The sequence below is a fragment of the Eleutherodactylus coqui genome, chromosome 3 (assembly GCF_035609145.1).
Source record: "Eleutherodactylus coqui strain aEleCoq1 chromosome 3, aEleCoq1.hap1, whole genome shotgun sequence".
NCBI lineage: Eukaryota > Metazoa > Chordata > Amphibia > Anura > Eleutherodactylidae > Eleutherodactylus > Eleutherodactylus coqui.
In genome coordinates this window covers 149,865,318-149,879,924 of record NC_089839.1, presented here as the reverse complement: position 1 = coordinate 149,879,924, position 14,607 = coordinate 149,865,318, and the positions used below count along the sequence as shown (strand labels likewise).

General features: G+C 41.0%; 1 protein-coding gene across 2 annotated transcripts in view; it reads right to left on the bottom strand.

Annotated features, from left to right (window-relative positions):
• Positions 1–14,607, bottom strand: part of STAB1 (stabilin 1) — a 201,738-nt gene that overhangs the window by 172,565 nt on the left and 14,566 nt on the right. For both annotated transcript variants that reach the window (XM_066596318.1, XM_066596319.1), the window contains exons 2-5: positions 14,022–14,155; positions 7,675–7,790; positions 5,919–6,004; positions 99–168 (exon numbers count right to left, since the gene is read on the bottom strand). In XM_066596318.1, the coding sequence (XP_066452415.1) occupies positions 99–168; positions 5,919–6,004; positions 7,675–7,790; positions 14,022–14,155 (406 nt within the window). The remainder of the gene's footprint in view (positions 1–98; positions 169–5,918; positions 6,005–7,674; positions 7,791–14,021; positions 14,156–14,607) is intronic.

Genomic DNA, 14,607 nt, shown 5'->3' with positions numbered 1-14,607 from the left:
TAGCAGAAATCAACAGTGTGACAGGCAATCAGGTAAAAGGGGCACTGATGGAAAAATGTATTTTCACAATGCTTACACAGGGCTGTGTAGTGACTTACCAGAGTCACAGTTTACTCCATATAGTGTAGGGTCAGAGCATTCATTGCAAGCGAAACCGGTAAATCCTTCCTGTACAAGAAATGATACATTATTTATCCTCTAGTTATCTAATTGCCGTATATTTCTCATTGATTTGTAGAGTATGCATTCATTGAGATCAATCCCTAAACTCAGTGGAGCTTACAAGTTCCATTCCAACAGCCACACAATAAGACAAATTAGGGTATGCTTGATAAGAAGCCATCATCATCTTGAGCGATCATCCTACGCTGTAAATGACACAACGATGATCGCTCAAAAGTCGCTTGAGCGACATCTTTTGAGCGATTATCGTTGTGTCTAAATCGGCCTTAACCCATACCCTAATAAACATGTATGCTCAGCCAAGCAAGCATGTTTATTTCATAGAGGAATGGGGCATAAACCAGGGCTCTGATCCTTATTTCCCGTTCCACTTGCCATTGGAGCACTGTTACTCTGCCTCCATACATCTTACATTATCTTCTTTTGCCACTGACCACTCCAAGCATTATCGATGTTTCTAATGAATCAGCTTGTGTTATTTGGCTAAAGTATGAGAGTCTCTGTTTTGTAGCTTTGCCCTCCAATGAAAACATTTTGTTAAGAATCTTGGTGGTCCAAGGAATTCATAGGAGTTTCCTCCAGCACCAAAGTTCGAAGGCATCTATCTTCCTCCGGTCTGTTTGCAGCCTTAAGTTGTGATTAGAAAGATGATTGTATTGAATATCCATACTTAATATTGCACTGCAAGATTTATTGTTTTATTTTGGATCCTAATTCTCCATTGGGATCGATTTTTCGATCCGAGGATGATGAAGTCTTCAGCGGCTTCAATTTCGTTATTCTAGATTTTGATTTTTCCTGTACCGTTATCAGCTGTTGTCATGATCTTAGTTTTCTTGATATTCAAACATAGGTCTGGTTTTTCACTTCCTTCTTTTAGTATCAGTTGTTGATAATCCTTCTGACTTTCTGCCAGCAAAGTGATAGCGACAGATCTCAAACCTACCAGTAGATTCTACCCAGTGGAAGCAAAAGGAGAGTATATCCAACTATTTTACAATAAAGTGATGAAAGAATTTCAAGAGATGTGTCAGAAGGAAACGAAAACCCCACAGAGGACGGATAACCTCACACGGAACCAGAGAGCTACTCTAAATGGCTTAATGAAACAGGAAAACATCGTAATCAGAAGTGCAGACAAGGGAGGGGGCATAGTCATTCTAGATTACGAACAATATGACAAGGAAGCAAGAAGGATACTGGATGACACGAAATACTATGAGAAAATAAAAAAAGATCCGACAGAGAAGACACGAGTAGAATTTCACCACCTACTGAAAGAAGGATATGCGGATAAATGCATCCTGAAGTCTGAATATAAGTACCTACTGGAAACCCCCATAGGAATGCCCTATTTTTATTATGTGCCCAAAATACATAAAGACATCTTTAATCCCCCAGGAAGACCTATTATTGCTGGTATGCAGTCTATAAGTAATCGTCTGTCTGAATACATCGATGCTCAACTGCAGAAGTATGTAAAGAATTTACCATCATACCTCAAGGACACAGGTCACCTACTAGACATCATCAAGGAAATACCCTGGAAAAACTCGTACAGGTGGTACACCATGGATGTGGAAGCCCTGCATACAAATATAGATCACAAAAAGGGCATCCTAGCTATAGAAGAAACTCTGAGAGAGGACATCCTCATGCCAAACAAACAGAGGGAATTCCTATTAAAAGCCATCGCATTCATATTGAGCAATAATTTCTTCACATACAAGGGGGACTTCTACAGGCAGACCATGGGACCGCGATGGGCACAATTTGTGCCCCAAGCTATGCAAATTGCGTTATGGGGATCTTTGAACGAAATCGCTTTTTGGACAGAAGAATCATCTTGTACAAGAGGTACATAGATGACTTGATAATAATATGGGATGGCGAAGAAAGGGACCTAGAACACTTCATCGCCAACTTAATGGAAAACGAATTCGGGTTTAAATTTACCCACACAACGGACCCCAATAAGATAGTGTACTTGGACTTAGAGCTTTCGGCGGAAGAACGGAAAATTCATACCCGCACCCACTTTAAGGCCGTGGATACGAATAGCTATCTGGACTTCCACAGCTGCCATTTGAAACAATGGAAGGTAAATGTACCCTATGGGCAATTGAGGAGGGTGAGAAGAAATTGCACCAACCTGGAGGACTTTGAAGAACAAGCCAAAGAGGTCAAACAGAGATTTCTAAATAAAGGGTACCCAAGCACTATAATAGATGCAGCATACAAAAAAATAATGGAAAATCAGGATGTGAACATCAAACAGGATACGAAGAGAACACAGGATAACACAGAAAGGAAAGAAAGGTCCAATGACAGATTCAGGACAACATTTACTACGAAGTATAGTAAACACTTCAGCACCATAAAGAAGATCATGAGAAAAAACTGGACGCTGCTACAAGAGGATCCGTTTCTACATAAAACCATACCTGATAGACCAATATGTACGTTCAGGAGAAATAGAACTTTAAAGAATATACTAGCCCCCTCACGCCCAAAGAAGGAGAAAAACAAGGAAGATGGGAGGAAGAAGACACAAAAAGGCCCCAAAGGAGTGTACAAATGCGGCGATAAAAAATGTAAATGCTGCGAGAATATAACACATGGAAGAACGGAAATAGAAACAGAAGGAGGATCTATAGGGATCAGACAACGACTGACATGCAAAACTGAAACAGTGGTGTATCTGTTGGAATGCCCATGCAATCTAAGATATGTAGGTAGGACCATTAATGTGATGAGAGACAGAATGAGCAAACACAGAAATAATATAAAAAACGTTTTTTTAAAACACAGTGTCTCTAAACACTTTTTAAATAAACACGATAAAGACAGTACGGTTTTAAGAATCACCCCACTTGAATACATAGACTCCAAATCAGTACAGGAGCTCAGACAGAAAGAGATGTACTGGATCTTTAGGCTGAACACACTCGCACCTAACGGCTTAAACGAGGTATTAGAGAAAATTTGAAGCATTAAAATATATATATATTTTTTAAGCAATGGTTTTATCTATCATACACACGTATGTGTATATATGTATATATTATGTATGGGTACAGTATATTAATATACGCATGAGAAAATTTATGCATAAATGTGTACATATATTATTATAATATTTAATGGAGGCTACATGGAGTTAGTTATCGGTTAATACTTGCATGTATTAGACCGCTTATGACATAGATACTTCAAACATGCAACAGTATGCCTACCATTATTTGATTATATGATAACGTGAAGGGCGTAATATAGACTGTTAGTATAAAAACACAGTATAAAATCCCATCAAGAAAGCATATAGAAAGTAAGTTTTAACACATACCATATGTATTTTACTAATTTGTATTTTATACACATGTATATACTGCATTAAGTGGTGGCATCCATACCCCGGTTTTTAGTTTCAATATGCTAATTTAAATGTAACACCCAAAGAAAGATATACACTTTCTATATACCCTCCATTGTCAGAGAAAGGGTTAAAAACAAACCACTATGCGGCTGGTAAAGGGTTATAGTCCATGGAGGACCATAATATGTATAAAAGCAGTTTAGCAATCCCTAATCACAGTATTAAATAACGGTTTGGGTCAGTATGTTGAATAAACACAGCATATATAACCAGGATACCCTGTCAAATCAGGTGACAGTATGTTTCCTGCAGTTACCTAGGAGACAGGGCAAACATAGGAGCCCCATGTGTGACTAATACATCCACGTCACAGGAGGAGGAGCCAGGTACGGCGCCTAGCGTTAATGCCTAGCTAACGCTATTGGGAAACATACGCTTTGATTGACAGGCAAAACAACGAACGGAGGGTGGAGGACATAGCTCCACCCCGAGGACGTCTGACGTCATGACGTCATCACACACAGAGACACCGGGCGGATGGCCCCCCCCCCCTCTCTCTCCCCCCCCCCCTCTCCCCCCTCCCCCTCCTACGCTGCGCTCCGCTCAGTGAGGACGCCGACACTGATCCTCCTCACCACACCGGGATGTACAGGATGACCACTACTTAAATGTGAGTTGTTTTAAGTAATAACATGTAATTTTATGCTGTTTTATGCTGTTTGTGCTTGATAAAGTCGTGTGCTACGACGAAACGCGTTGCACCATAACAGCACTGAGTGTGCAATTATTGCACTAATAAAAAGTTTAAGCGAGTGATGTCTGCAGCCTGATCCAGGGGTTCGGGTCCCGAGAGCGCGGGCAACTTTTTCTTTTTATCTTACGGATTTCATTGATTTGTAGAGTATGCATTCATTGAGATCAATCCCTAAACTCAGTGGAGCTTACAAGTTCCATTCCAACAGCCACACAATAAGACAAATTAGGGTATGCTTGATAAGAAGCCATCATCATCTTGAGCGATCATCCTACGCTGTAAATGACACAACGATGATCGCTCAAAAGTCGCTTGAGCGACATCTTTTGAGCGATTATCGTTGTGTCTAAATCGGCCTTAACCCATACCCTAATAAACATGTATGCTCAGCCAAGCAAGCATGTTTATTTCATAGAGGAATGGGGCATAAACCAGGGCTCTGATCCTTATTTCCCGTTCCACTTGCCATTGGAGCACTGTTACTCTGCCTCCATACATCTTACATTATCTTCTTTTGCCACTGACCACTCCAAGCATTATCGATGTTTCTAATGAATCAGCTTGTGTTATTTGGCTAAAGTATGAGAGTCTCTGTTTTGTAGCTTTGCCCTCCAATGAAAACGTTTTGTTAAGAATTTTGGTGGTCCAAGGAATTCATAGGAGCTTCCTCCAGCACCAAAGTTCGAAGGCATCTATCTTCCTCCGGTCTGTTTGCAGCCTTAAGTTGTGATTAGAAAGATGATTGTATTGAATATCCATACTTAATATTGCACTGCAAGATTTATTGTTTTATTTTGGATCCTAATTCTCCATTGGGATCGATTTTTCGATCCGAGGATGATGAAGTCTTCAGCGGCTTCAATTTCGTTATTCTAGATTTTGATTTTTCCTGTACCGTTATCAGCTGTTGTCATGATCTTAGTTTTCTTGATATTCAAACATAGGTCTGGTTTTTCACTTCCTTCTTTTAGTATCAGTTGTTGATAATCCTTCTGACTTTCTGCCAGCAAAGTTGTATCATCTGCAGATCTGAGATTGTTGATGTTGCTTCCACCAATCTGGACTCCGAAGTTGAATTTGTCTAAATTGCATTGCCTCAAGGTCATCGCTGCATACAGTTTGCACAATGGAGGAGATAAGATGCAGTCTTAGTGTACGCCTTTCCCAAATCTGAACCGCTCCGCGTTACTGCTAGAGGTCCTGATGTTGCCCCAGATGTCCCAGGTTTTGTCTTAGGCATGGCCACAGCTTGTCCTGTCCAATGCAATTGAAGGCTTTGTTGTAATCAATAAAGCATATGTACACCTCCTTCTGGTATTCCCGGGCATTTTCCATGATCCATTGGAGATATGTAATTTGGTCTCTTGCTCCTCTTCCTTTGCGAAAACCCGCTTGTGTTCCCATTCCACTATCGCTGTTATGTGTTCTTACACGATCTTCAGTAGGATTTTGCGATATTAGGGTTATTGTGCGGTAGTTTGAGCATTGATCTAAGTAGAAACTTCCAAATAAGGTGAAGTTGTCCTATGCTCACAAATTAACAATTTGCTGTTTTATTTTTATGAGATGCATGACACCCCCATTTTCACAGATACTTGTACTTACATTACATATACATGTTCCATTTCCCTGCAATCCCTCCATGCAGGTCCCATGATTGCTGCAAGGCCTTGCAGGTCCTCCAGGACATTCTATTAAGAGTTACATTAAAGCGGGTTAGGAAAGCCACATATTCTCTGACTTGACTCTATATATTTGGAGTACTTTTTATCTTACCTCTGAATAGGGTCTATCCAGCTGAAGAGGGAATATAGAATGTCCTTAAGGGCTCGTTCAGACGAGCGCTGTGGGCACAGAAAGCGCTTCTATAGAAAACAATGGGTTCCTATAGAAGCACTCACATGAACGATTGTTAGACGCACAGAATTAGTGCATCTAACAAAGATAGGACATGCGAGTGCAAAGTCACATCTAAACTCCGTGGTGCGTGCAAAGATAGGACTTGACCTACCTTTGCTGCATGCTTTCTATACACTCCTATGGCAACTGGAAAGCACGCTCTATGCACCACGGATCACGTCAACGGGCTACTCAAAGTTAACCCGTTCACGTGATCTTTGGAGCAGTATAGCCGCAAGCTTTGCACACGGCTTTACTGTGGGCGAACAGCGCTCGTGTGAAAGAGCCCTACTATTGCATAACAGTTTACACATTTACAAGAAAAAGCAAGTGAACCCTTTGGAATTGCCTGGATTTCTGTATTGCTAATAAAATGTGGTATGATCATCATCTAGTAGCGCGTTCAAACATTTTTCATGCACTTTAAAATTGCATGTTGTTTCAATAGGGGAAAAAAAAAATCACACTTGCATGAAAATTGCATCTACATGGGAGTGCGATGAGAGGCTTTATTTTGCTCCCACAACATATAATAGGAGATATCACCCAGAAAATATCTATCTTGGTTTCTCTGTCTGAGAGAAAAATCATCCATGCAAGTTAACCCACTTAAAACAGTAGGTGCTTTTCACGTGTGATCTCTGTGAATCCCGCAATGCATAGAAGTCGCATTGTGAAAATTGCCTAAGTACAGCCTGAGCCACTGGGGGATTCAGGTGCTCAACTTTAAGTCAATTTGAGTCTAGCTTAGAGATCCAAAAGAGAACTGCAGGGATTTTTAGCTCAAGGTTTGTATATCTCTGTACGTATTTACACAGGTGAGTGTGATATCGGTCCAAGATGCAAGTGTGATGCGCTGCAGCTTCTGCCATCTTCAGGCATGTTAAAATTGCATGTTTCAACAGTAAAAAAAAAATCGGATTGCTGTCGTATAGCATAAAAGTTTGATGCGATTTTTTTGGTTCCATAGAAAATAATTCCAATATTGGCCAGAAATTGGACATATTGCAATCTTGTGATCTAGCACTATGGGTACGAGATAAAAAACGCTCATTAAAAAAATTTATATCAACAGGTTATTACAATGCGCAAGTTCTGTGCTTTTCGCAATCACACAAGATTCGTGTATTACTGTCGCCCATGTAAATACAGACACAATTAACAGCTATCCTGAGACCGCCATTTTCTACTTTACATGTTCTAAGAGATAATTCCAGGGATAGAGCTTCATTGACACAATAGCACATTTATGTTTATATGGGATAGTTGTATAGTGGAAGCTGTCAGTAAGATGACTCTGCCCGGATCGGGGAAAACTACTGACTTCCTCTAGAAGAACAAATGACACTGATGTCACAAATATTTGCAACTGCAAGATTAAACATTTAGAACAGTACAACATACGGAATTAAACTGATTTCTTAGTTCAGTTGCATTTCATCAAGGAAATAAGAGTACGTACCAGCACATATGGAGCCCCAATATCCTTTGCAGCATTTAGGTTGTATAGTCGTAGTCTGACACATATGGCTGCAGCCCTGCAGTGATAGGACCACTCCTCCTGTATTCACTGTATATCTATAGACCCCAAGCACAGAGAGTTTGTAATACCTTCATGTGAATGAACATTTTTCTGCTATAACATTAACATTTTAGTAAAAGACTCAGGATTGTGTTTTATATGCAGCACTAGCTGATATACCCGGCTTCGCCCGAGTTAATTTGGTACTGGTGTTTATCTGGTGTTCACACGGAAAGTCTTATGAAGTTGTGGTTACTTTGGAGATACAGAGGAAAAAAATATGTTCACCATTTTGCATGGTTCTTTGCGTTACCCAGGAAACACCACGTGGAGGTAACCATGCGACGTTTCCTTTATATAAAATGACATCAGGAAGTAAGAGAATTGAATAATCGAGTTGGGACTAGAGATGAGCGAACGTACTCGGATAGGCACTACTCGTCCGAGTAATGTGCCTTATCCGAGTACCGCTGTGTTCGTGCTGAAAGATTCGGGGCGCTCCGCTGCTGACAGGTGAGTCGCAGCGGGGAGCGGGGCAGAGCGGCCGGGAGAGAAGGAGAGAAAGATCTCCCCTCCGTTCTTCCCCGCTCTCCCCTGCAGCTCCCCGCTCCGTGCCGGCACCCGAATCTTTCAGCACGAGTACAGCGGTACTCGGATAAGGCACATTACTCGGACGAGTAGTGCCTATCCGAGTACGTTCGCTCATCTCTAGTTGGGACCCATTAGCTTTTCCTATTTATGACATAATCAATGCTCGTGCCAAATTTCAAGTTTCTATGACATCGGGAAGTGAGAGAATTAGATTATGTAAGTAAAATTTGGACGATAATTCTTTTGCGTTTAGAATTGAATAATCGAGTTGGGGCCTATTAACTTTTCCTATTTATGACATAACCAATGCTCGTGCCAAATTTCAAGTTTCTATGACATCGGGAAATAAGAGAATTAGATTAGGTACATTAATTTGGATGCTAGTTCTTTTGCGCTTAGAATTGAATAATCGAGTTGGGACCCATTAGCTTTTCCTATTTATGACATAATCAATGCTCGTGCCAAATTTCAAGGGAGAGAATTTGACTACGTACGTAAAATTTGGACGCTAATTCTTTTGCGCTTAGAATTGAATAATCGAGTTGGAACCTAATAACTTTTCCTATTTTGGACATAATCTATGCTTGTGCCAAATTTCATGTTTCTACGACATCGGGAAGTTGGAGAATTAGTGGCGAGTCAGTCAGTGAGGGCTTTCGTCTTCATATATATAGATTTCACATTGTATTCTGACATTTTTTAGCCATTTTAATTTAATAGATGCTGATTTTCCAAAGGTGAGAGCTACTAATTGAAGTTGAAGTCCCATGAAATGAATGGTGCGGTGTTCATGCATGCAGATTGCTGCTCTATACATTTCAATAGTGCTAGCCGAGTGCTTGTTCTCGTTATCTCTGGCAACCATACTGAAATGAATGGAGTGACAGTGTCATGCTTGAGCACCATCCATTCATTTGGGGACCTTCAGAACCCCAGTTTTTATGATCAATAAAAAAAGATAAAAACATTTTTTAAATAAAAGTCAGATTATCATCAGTAAGCAATGATGTTTCTATGGTTGAAAGTCTGTAGCCTCTATTGTAGCTCTATAAAAGGGTTCTCCAATTTGGACAACCCTATTTCATTTTACGGTGGCCTCAACAGTAAATTGGTCAGTAGGAATTCTGTCACTGAGACTCCTGATAGACAGCTGGTTGCCGATGAGTTCTTATTATTCTTGCAGTGATGGTACAGGTACTCCTTCTCCATTGAAGTTCATAGGGGAGTAAGGAGGTCCCAAATAGTATTACCCCATATTGGACAAAAATATGGAAACATCGTAAGAAATAAATGCCTTAAGTTACATGGGATTATAAATCATATTTCAATAAGACATGTAGAGACCAATTTTAAGCGGAGGTAAAATGACACAGATGCTGCTGGGCAGAAGGCACCATCTACCCGAGCATCAAGGTTACATTGGTCAGGGGTTTGAGCCACTCAGCTGCTATTACTAGTTGGCTCCCAAAACCAGCAGAGCAGGGCCAGAGGTGAAGTAAATTTGGTGGAAAAGCTCCCAGCCAAGCAGAGGTCAAAAGGGCAGCTCAGTGCTAATGATTAAAATCCCATGGTGTTTAGCATATTTTTTGCCACCCTCCATATAAAGTCCTTTGAAAACTGGTAGACATCTACTTTTACCATTCTTCATATACTATGTCATATATAATATTTAGCAGTAAATTCTTCAAGCATGTGTGATTAGACAAATAAAATGTTTAAAGACTCTTTATTATTAAATGATGTGTAAAACATGAGTTACTGTATTTCTATAGGTTGACTATTAAAGGGGTTGTCAAGCTGGTAATTTTTTTCAAAGGGGTCTGTATGGCTTAACAAAAATAAAAGAAGTCATCCCTTACTGATTCCTACTGCTCCTGTTCAGACGTTTCCCTGGTCCCCTATCAGTCTCTACTTTGTGGTCCCTCTCGATGAAAGAAATGTGACCACTCAGTCAATTAGAGGTCAAGGCAACCCACCGGTAGAAGACTCAGGATGGTTTGAATAGGAGCAGCGAAGGATTGGTGAAGTGAGTATTAGTTCTTTTATTTCTGACTCTTCCATTCTGAAGGCTCTTTTACGCACGTTTATTCACACAAAAATTCATCTTTAGAGCTATAATCGTTGCGTGTAAATGTGCCCACCTTTCACTTTTCTGCCGAACGATAGTTTTATGTTGGGCATAAAATCCATTATTCAGCGGAAGAGCTGACAGCAGGGACTTAACTCTGTGTTCTCCGTGGGGAGCGCTGATAACATTGTCTCAGCTGTCAGCCCCATGGCAGAACAAAGGGAATGTATTCAGAGAACAGATGACCTGCTGTTCTCTAAATATAGCTCCTGGCGGCTCACATGTATTAATAAGCTAGTAATTGGCATTAGTACCAATTAGTAGTTTATGCAAAATGATCACTCAAAAGCCATCTTTTGAGCGATCATCTTTGTGTGTAAAAGGGCCTTTACTCTCCTACTAGCTGGTCAATCCCTTTAAGGCTCGTGCACAAGAGGATATTCTGGTTGGGTATGACATCTTGGTTGTACAGAACTATTATACAGCCTGCACAGAAGTCTTTAGTTCTCCACTATTCCGCTGTATACCTCTGACTTCATGCAATGACATATGAAGCCGATCATCTTCCACTGGATGCCGCATGACACAGCAGTTTTCCCTGGAAGCCATGCTTCTGATAAAGCCCACCTCCATGACATGAAGGTGTAGGGATTCTGTGTGCCGGTATAGAGTCCACTGCAGCGTTAATCAGACCTTAGATACGCTCGTGATAGTATGCCGTAATTTCACTTTGAGGGCTTCTGCAGACAGGCGATTTTGCGCAAACAAAATCGCTTGTGCAAACGCAGAGAATAGAACCCAGTAATTTCAATGGGTCCCCTCACACTCAGCATTTTTGCATGCACGAAAAACACGCAACATGCTCTATTTTTGTGTGCATTTGCGCACCCAAGGCACCATAGGATTTTGTGGGGGTGCATAATCAATAACACCGGAGACTAATTAGGCTGCCCAGCCAGTTCAATCACGACGGGGGCGGGGGATGGGGATGTGTGTGTCGATCGCCAATATGAAATGCCCCGGCAGAGTGGAAAAGTACAGTAAAATGGTGTATTACATCACGCCATCATGAGCGTATCTACGCATATGCTCGTCTGCAAGAGCTCTGGAGGGAGTGCTATTGCACGCGTGTTGGACACACGCACACTGTGATTTAACAGGCTGTGCAGCGTATTTAGTCCCCGGTGTTATCAATTTTCATGCAGTTCAGGGCATGACTTCGTGCAGATCGGGTGTGCACTTGCGCATCTCCGTAGACTCCTATGGTGACTTTGTTGCGCAAATGTAAAAATAGAGTATGTCATGTATACTTTCAGGTGCAAAGATATGTGCGCAAAAACAAATAATGTGAGGGAACTCATTTGAATCAATGGGCTCTATTTTTTGAGTTGTGCGCTAGCAAAAATGTGCACAAAACGCTCGTCTGCAGAAGTCCTCATTCTGATATCTACTGGACACAAAACCAGTTTGGCAACCAATAAGAGTCATTTTCATATATATATATATATATATATATACACATACACACATACACACACACACACATACACACAGACACACACACACATATACCAATTGTACAAGTTCTCCCACTTAAAAAGACGAGTGAGGCCTGTAATTGACATCATAGTTAGACCTCAACTATGAGAGACAACATGAGAAAACACATCCAGAAAAATCACATTGTCTGATTTTTAATGAATTTATTTGCAAATTATGGTGGAAAATAAATATTTTGTCAATAGCAAAAAGTTCATCTCAATACTTTGTGATATATCCTTTATTGGCAATGACAGAGAAAAATGTCAAGGAAAGCAGCATCCGATGGAGCATATCATGGAAAAATTCTGAAGTCCTCAGAGGATAAAAATCCAATAGCCATCTTTATTGTTAAAACAACTCCATTGACAGAGCACAAAAACTGCGACGTTTCGTCCATATGCTTGACAAAGTCCTTTGCATAGGACGAAATGTCGCAGTTTTTGTGCTCTGTCAATGGAGTTGTTTTAACAATAAAGATGGCTATTGGATTTTTATCCTCTGAGGACTTCAGAATTTTTCCATGATATGCTCCATTGGATGCTGCTTTCCTTGACATTTTTCCCAGGATTCATCCAGGATCTTCCAGTCCGGATCCCTCGGTAAGCGTGCACCTATTAGCTTTTATGCTATTTTCTGGATTATTGCCATATCTCCCTATCTCTATAAGCCATAGGGCTTACAGTGTGCTGATGAGACCTTTCTGCTATTTTCCTCGCTATTATTGGCAATGACAGAGGTCAAACGCTTTCTGTAAGTCCTCACAAGGTTGGCACACACTGTTGATGGTATGTTGGCCTATTCCTCCATGTAGATCTCCTCAATAGCAGTGATGTTTTGGGGCTGTTGCTGGGCAACGCAGACTTTCAACTCCCTCCAAAGGTTTTCTATAGGGTTGAGATGTGGAGACTGGCTAGGCCACTCCAGGACCTTGAAATGCTTCTTACAAAGCCACTCCTTCGTTGCCCTGGCGGTGTGCTTGGGATCATTGTCATGCTGAAATACCCAGCCACGTTTCATCTTCAGTGCCCTTGCTGATGGAAGGAGGTTTGCACTCAAAATCTCACGATACATGGCCCCATTCATTCTTTCATGTATACGAATCAGTCGTCCTGGTCCCTTTGCAGAGAAACAGCCCCAAAGCATGATGTTGCCACCCCTATGCTTCACAGTAGGTATGGTGTTCTTTGGATGCAACTCAGCATTCTTTCTCTTCCAAACACGACGAGTTGTGTTTGTGCCAAACAGTTCTACTTTGGTTTTATCTGACCATATGACATTCTCCCAATACTCTTCTGGATCATCCAAATGCTCTCTAGGAAACTTCAGTCGGCCCGGACATGTACTGGCTTAAGCTGGGGGACACGTCTGGCACTGCAGGATCTAAGTCCCTGGCGGCGTAGTGTGTTACTGATGGTAGCCTTTGTTACGTTGGTCCCAGCTCTCTGCAGGCCATTCACTAGGTTACCCAGTGTGGTTCTGGGATTTTTGTTCACCGTTCTTGTGATCATTTTGACCCCACGGGGTGAGATCTTGCGTGGAGCCCCAGATCGAGGGAGATTATCAGTGGTCTTGTATCTCTTCCATTTTCTAATTATTGCTACCACAGTTGATTTCTTCACACCAAGCTGCTTGCCTATTGCAGATTCAGTCTTCCCAGTCTGGTGCAGGGCTACAATTTTGTTTCTGGTGTCCTTCGACAGCTCTTTGGTCTTCACCATAGTGGAGTTTGGCGTGTGACTGCTTGAGGTGTCTTTTATACTGATAACAGGTTCAAACAGGTGCCATTACTACAGGTAATGAGTGGAGGACAGAGGAGCCTCTTAAAGAAGAAGTAACAGGTCTGTGAGAACCAGAACTCTTGCTTGTTTGTAGGTGACCAAATACTTATTTTCCACCATAATTTGCAAATAAATTAGTTAAGAATCAGACAATGTGATTTTCTGGATGTGTTTCATGTTGTCTCTTATAGTTGAGGTCTACCTGTGATGTCAATTGTGGGAGAACTTGTACAATTGGTACCTTACTAAATACTTTTTCCCCCCCACTATATATATATTTATGGTAAAAAGGGTCCAATCATTCTTACCTGCAGCCAATGTTTCCTACTCCGGTTGTTTTTTTTAAGCTACCTGTACAGGAGTACTTGAGAGCGATGGCACACGGCATGCATTCTGATTCAATCAATAGCAGTTTTCTTTCATCGCAGCGTTGTGTTCTCAGCTGTAATAAGGAGTACGTAAATAAGCAGATATACTAAAGGAATATGTAGTTAGCAGTCAGTGGTGTACAGGAATTTGCTTCCATCTAAAATAATGCAAAGTATTTCCAGTAGAGGCAGACAACCTGCACCTCTCCGTACAAAATGTTCATATTCAGAGACCAGGCACGCTCATCAGGTCATGTGATTGTTCTCAGTGAGAGAAACCAAGTAATCTTGTAGATATGACTCCTTTTAATGGCAAAAATACATGATGTTATAGCGAGCTTTCCAACCAACTCAGGGTTCTTCCTCAGGCTTAACGAAACAGATCTGGGTGGGACATATATAAATATAAATGTTCACGCATGAAAAGGCACAGACATAGTGAGACTAATTTGTACTTAAAACAATACCAGATAAGATGAGCAAAGAAGTAAATACTTAATCAGTCAATGAATGTGACAGTTTTATG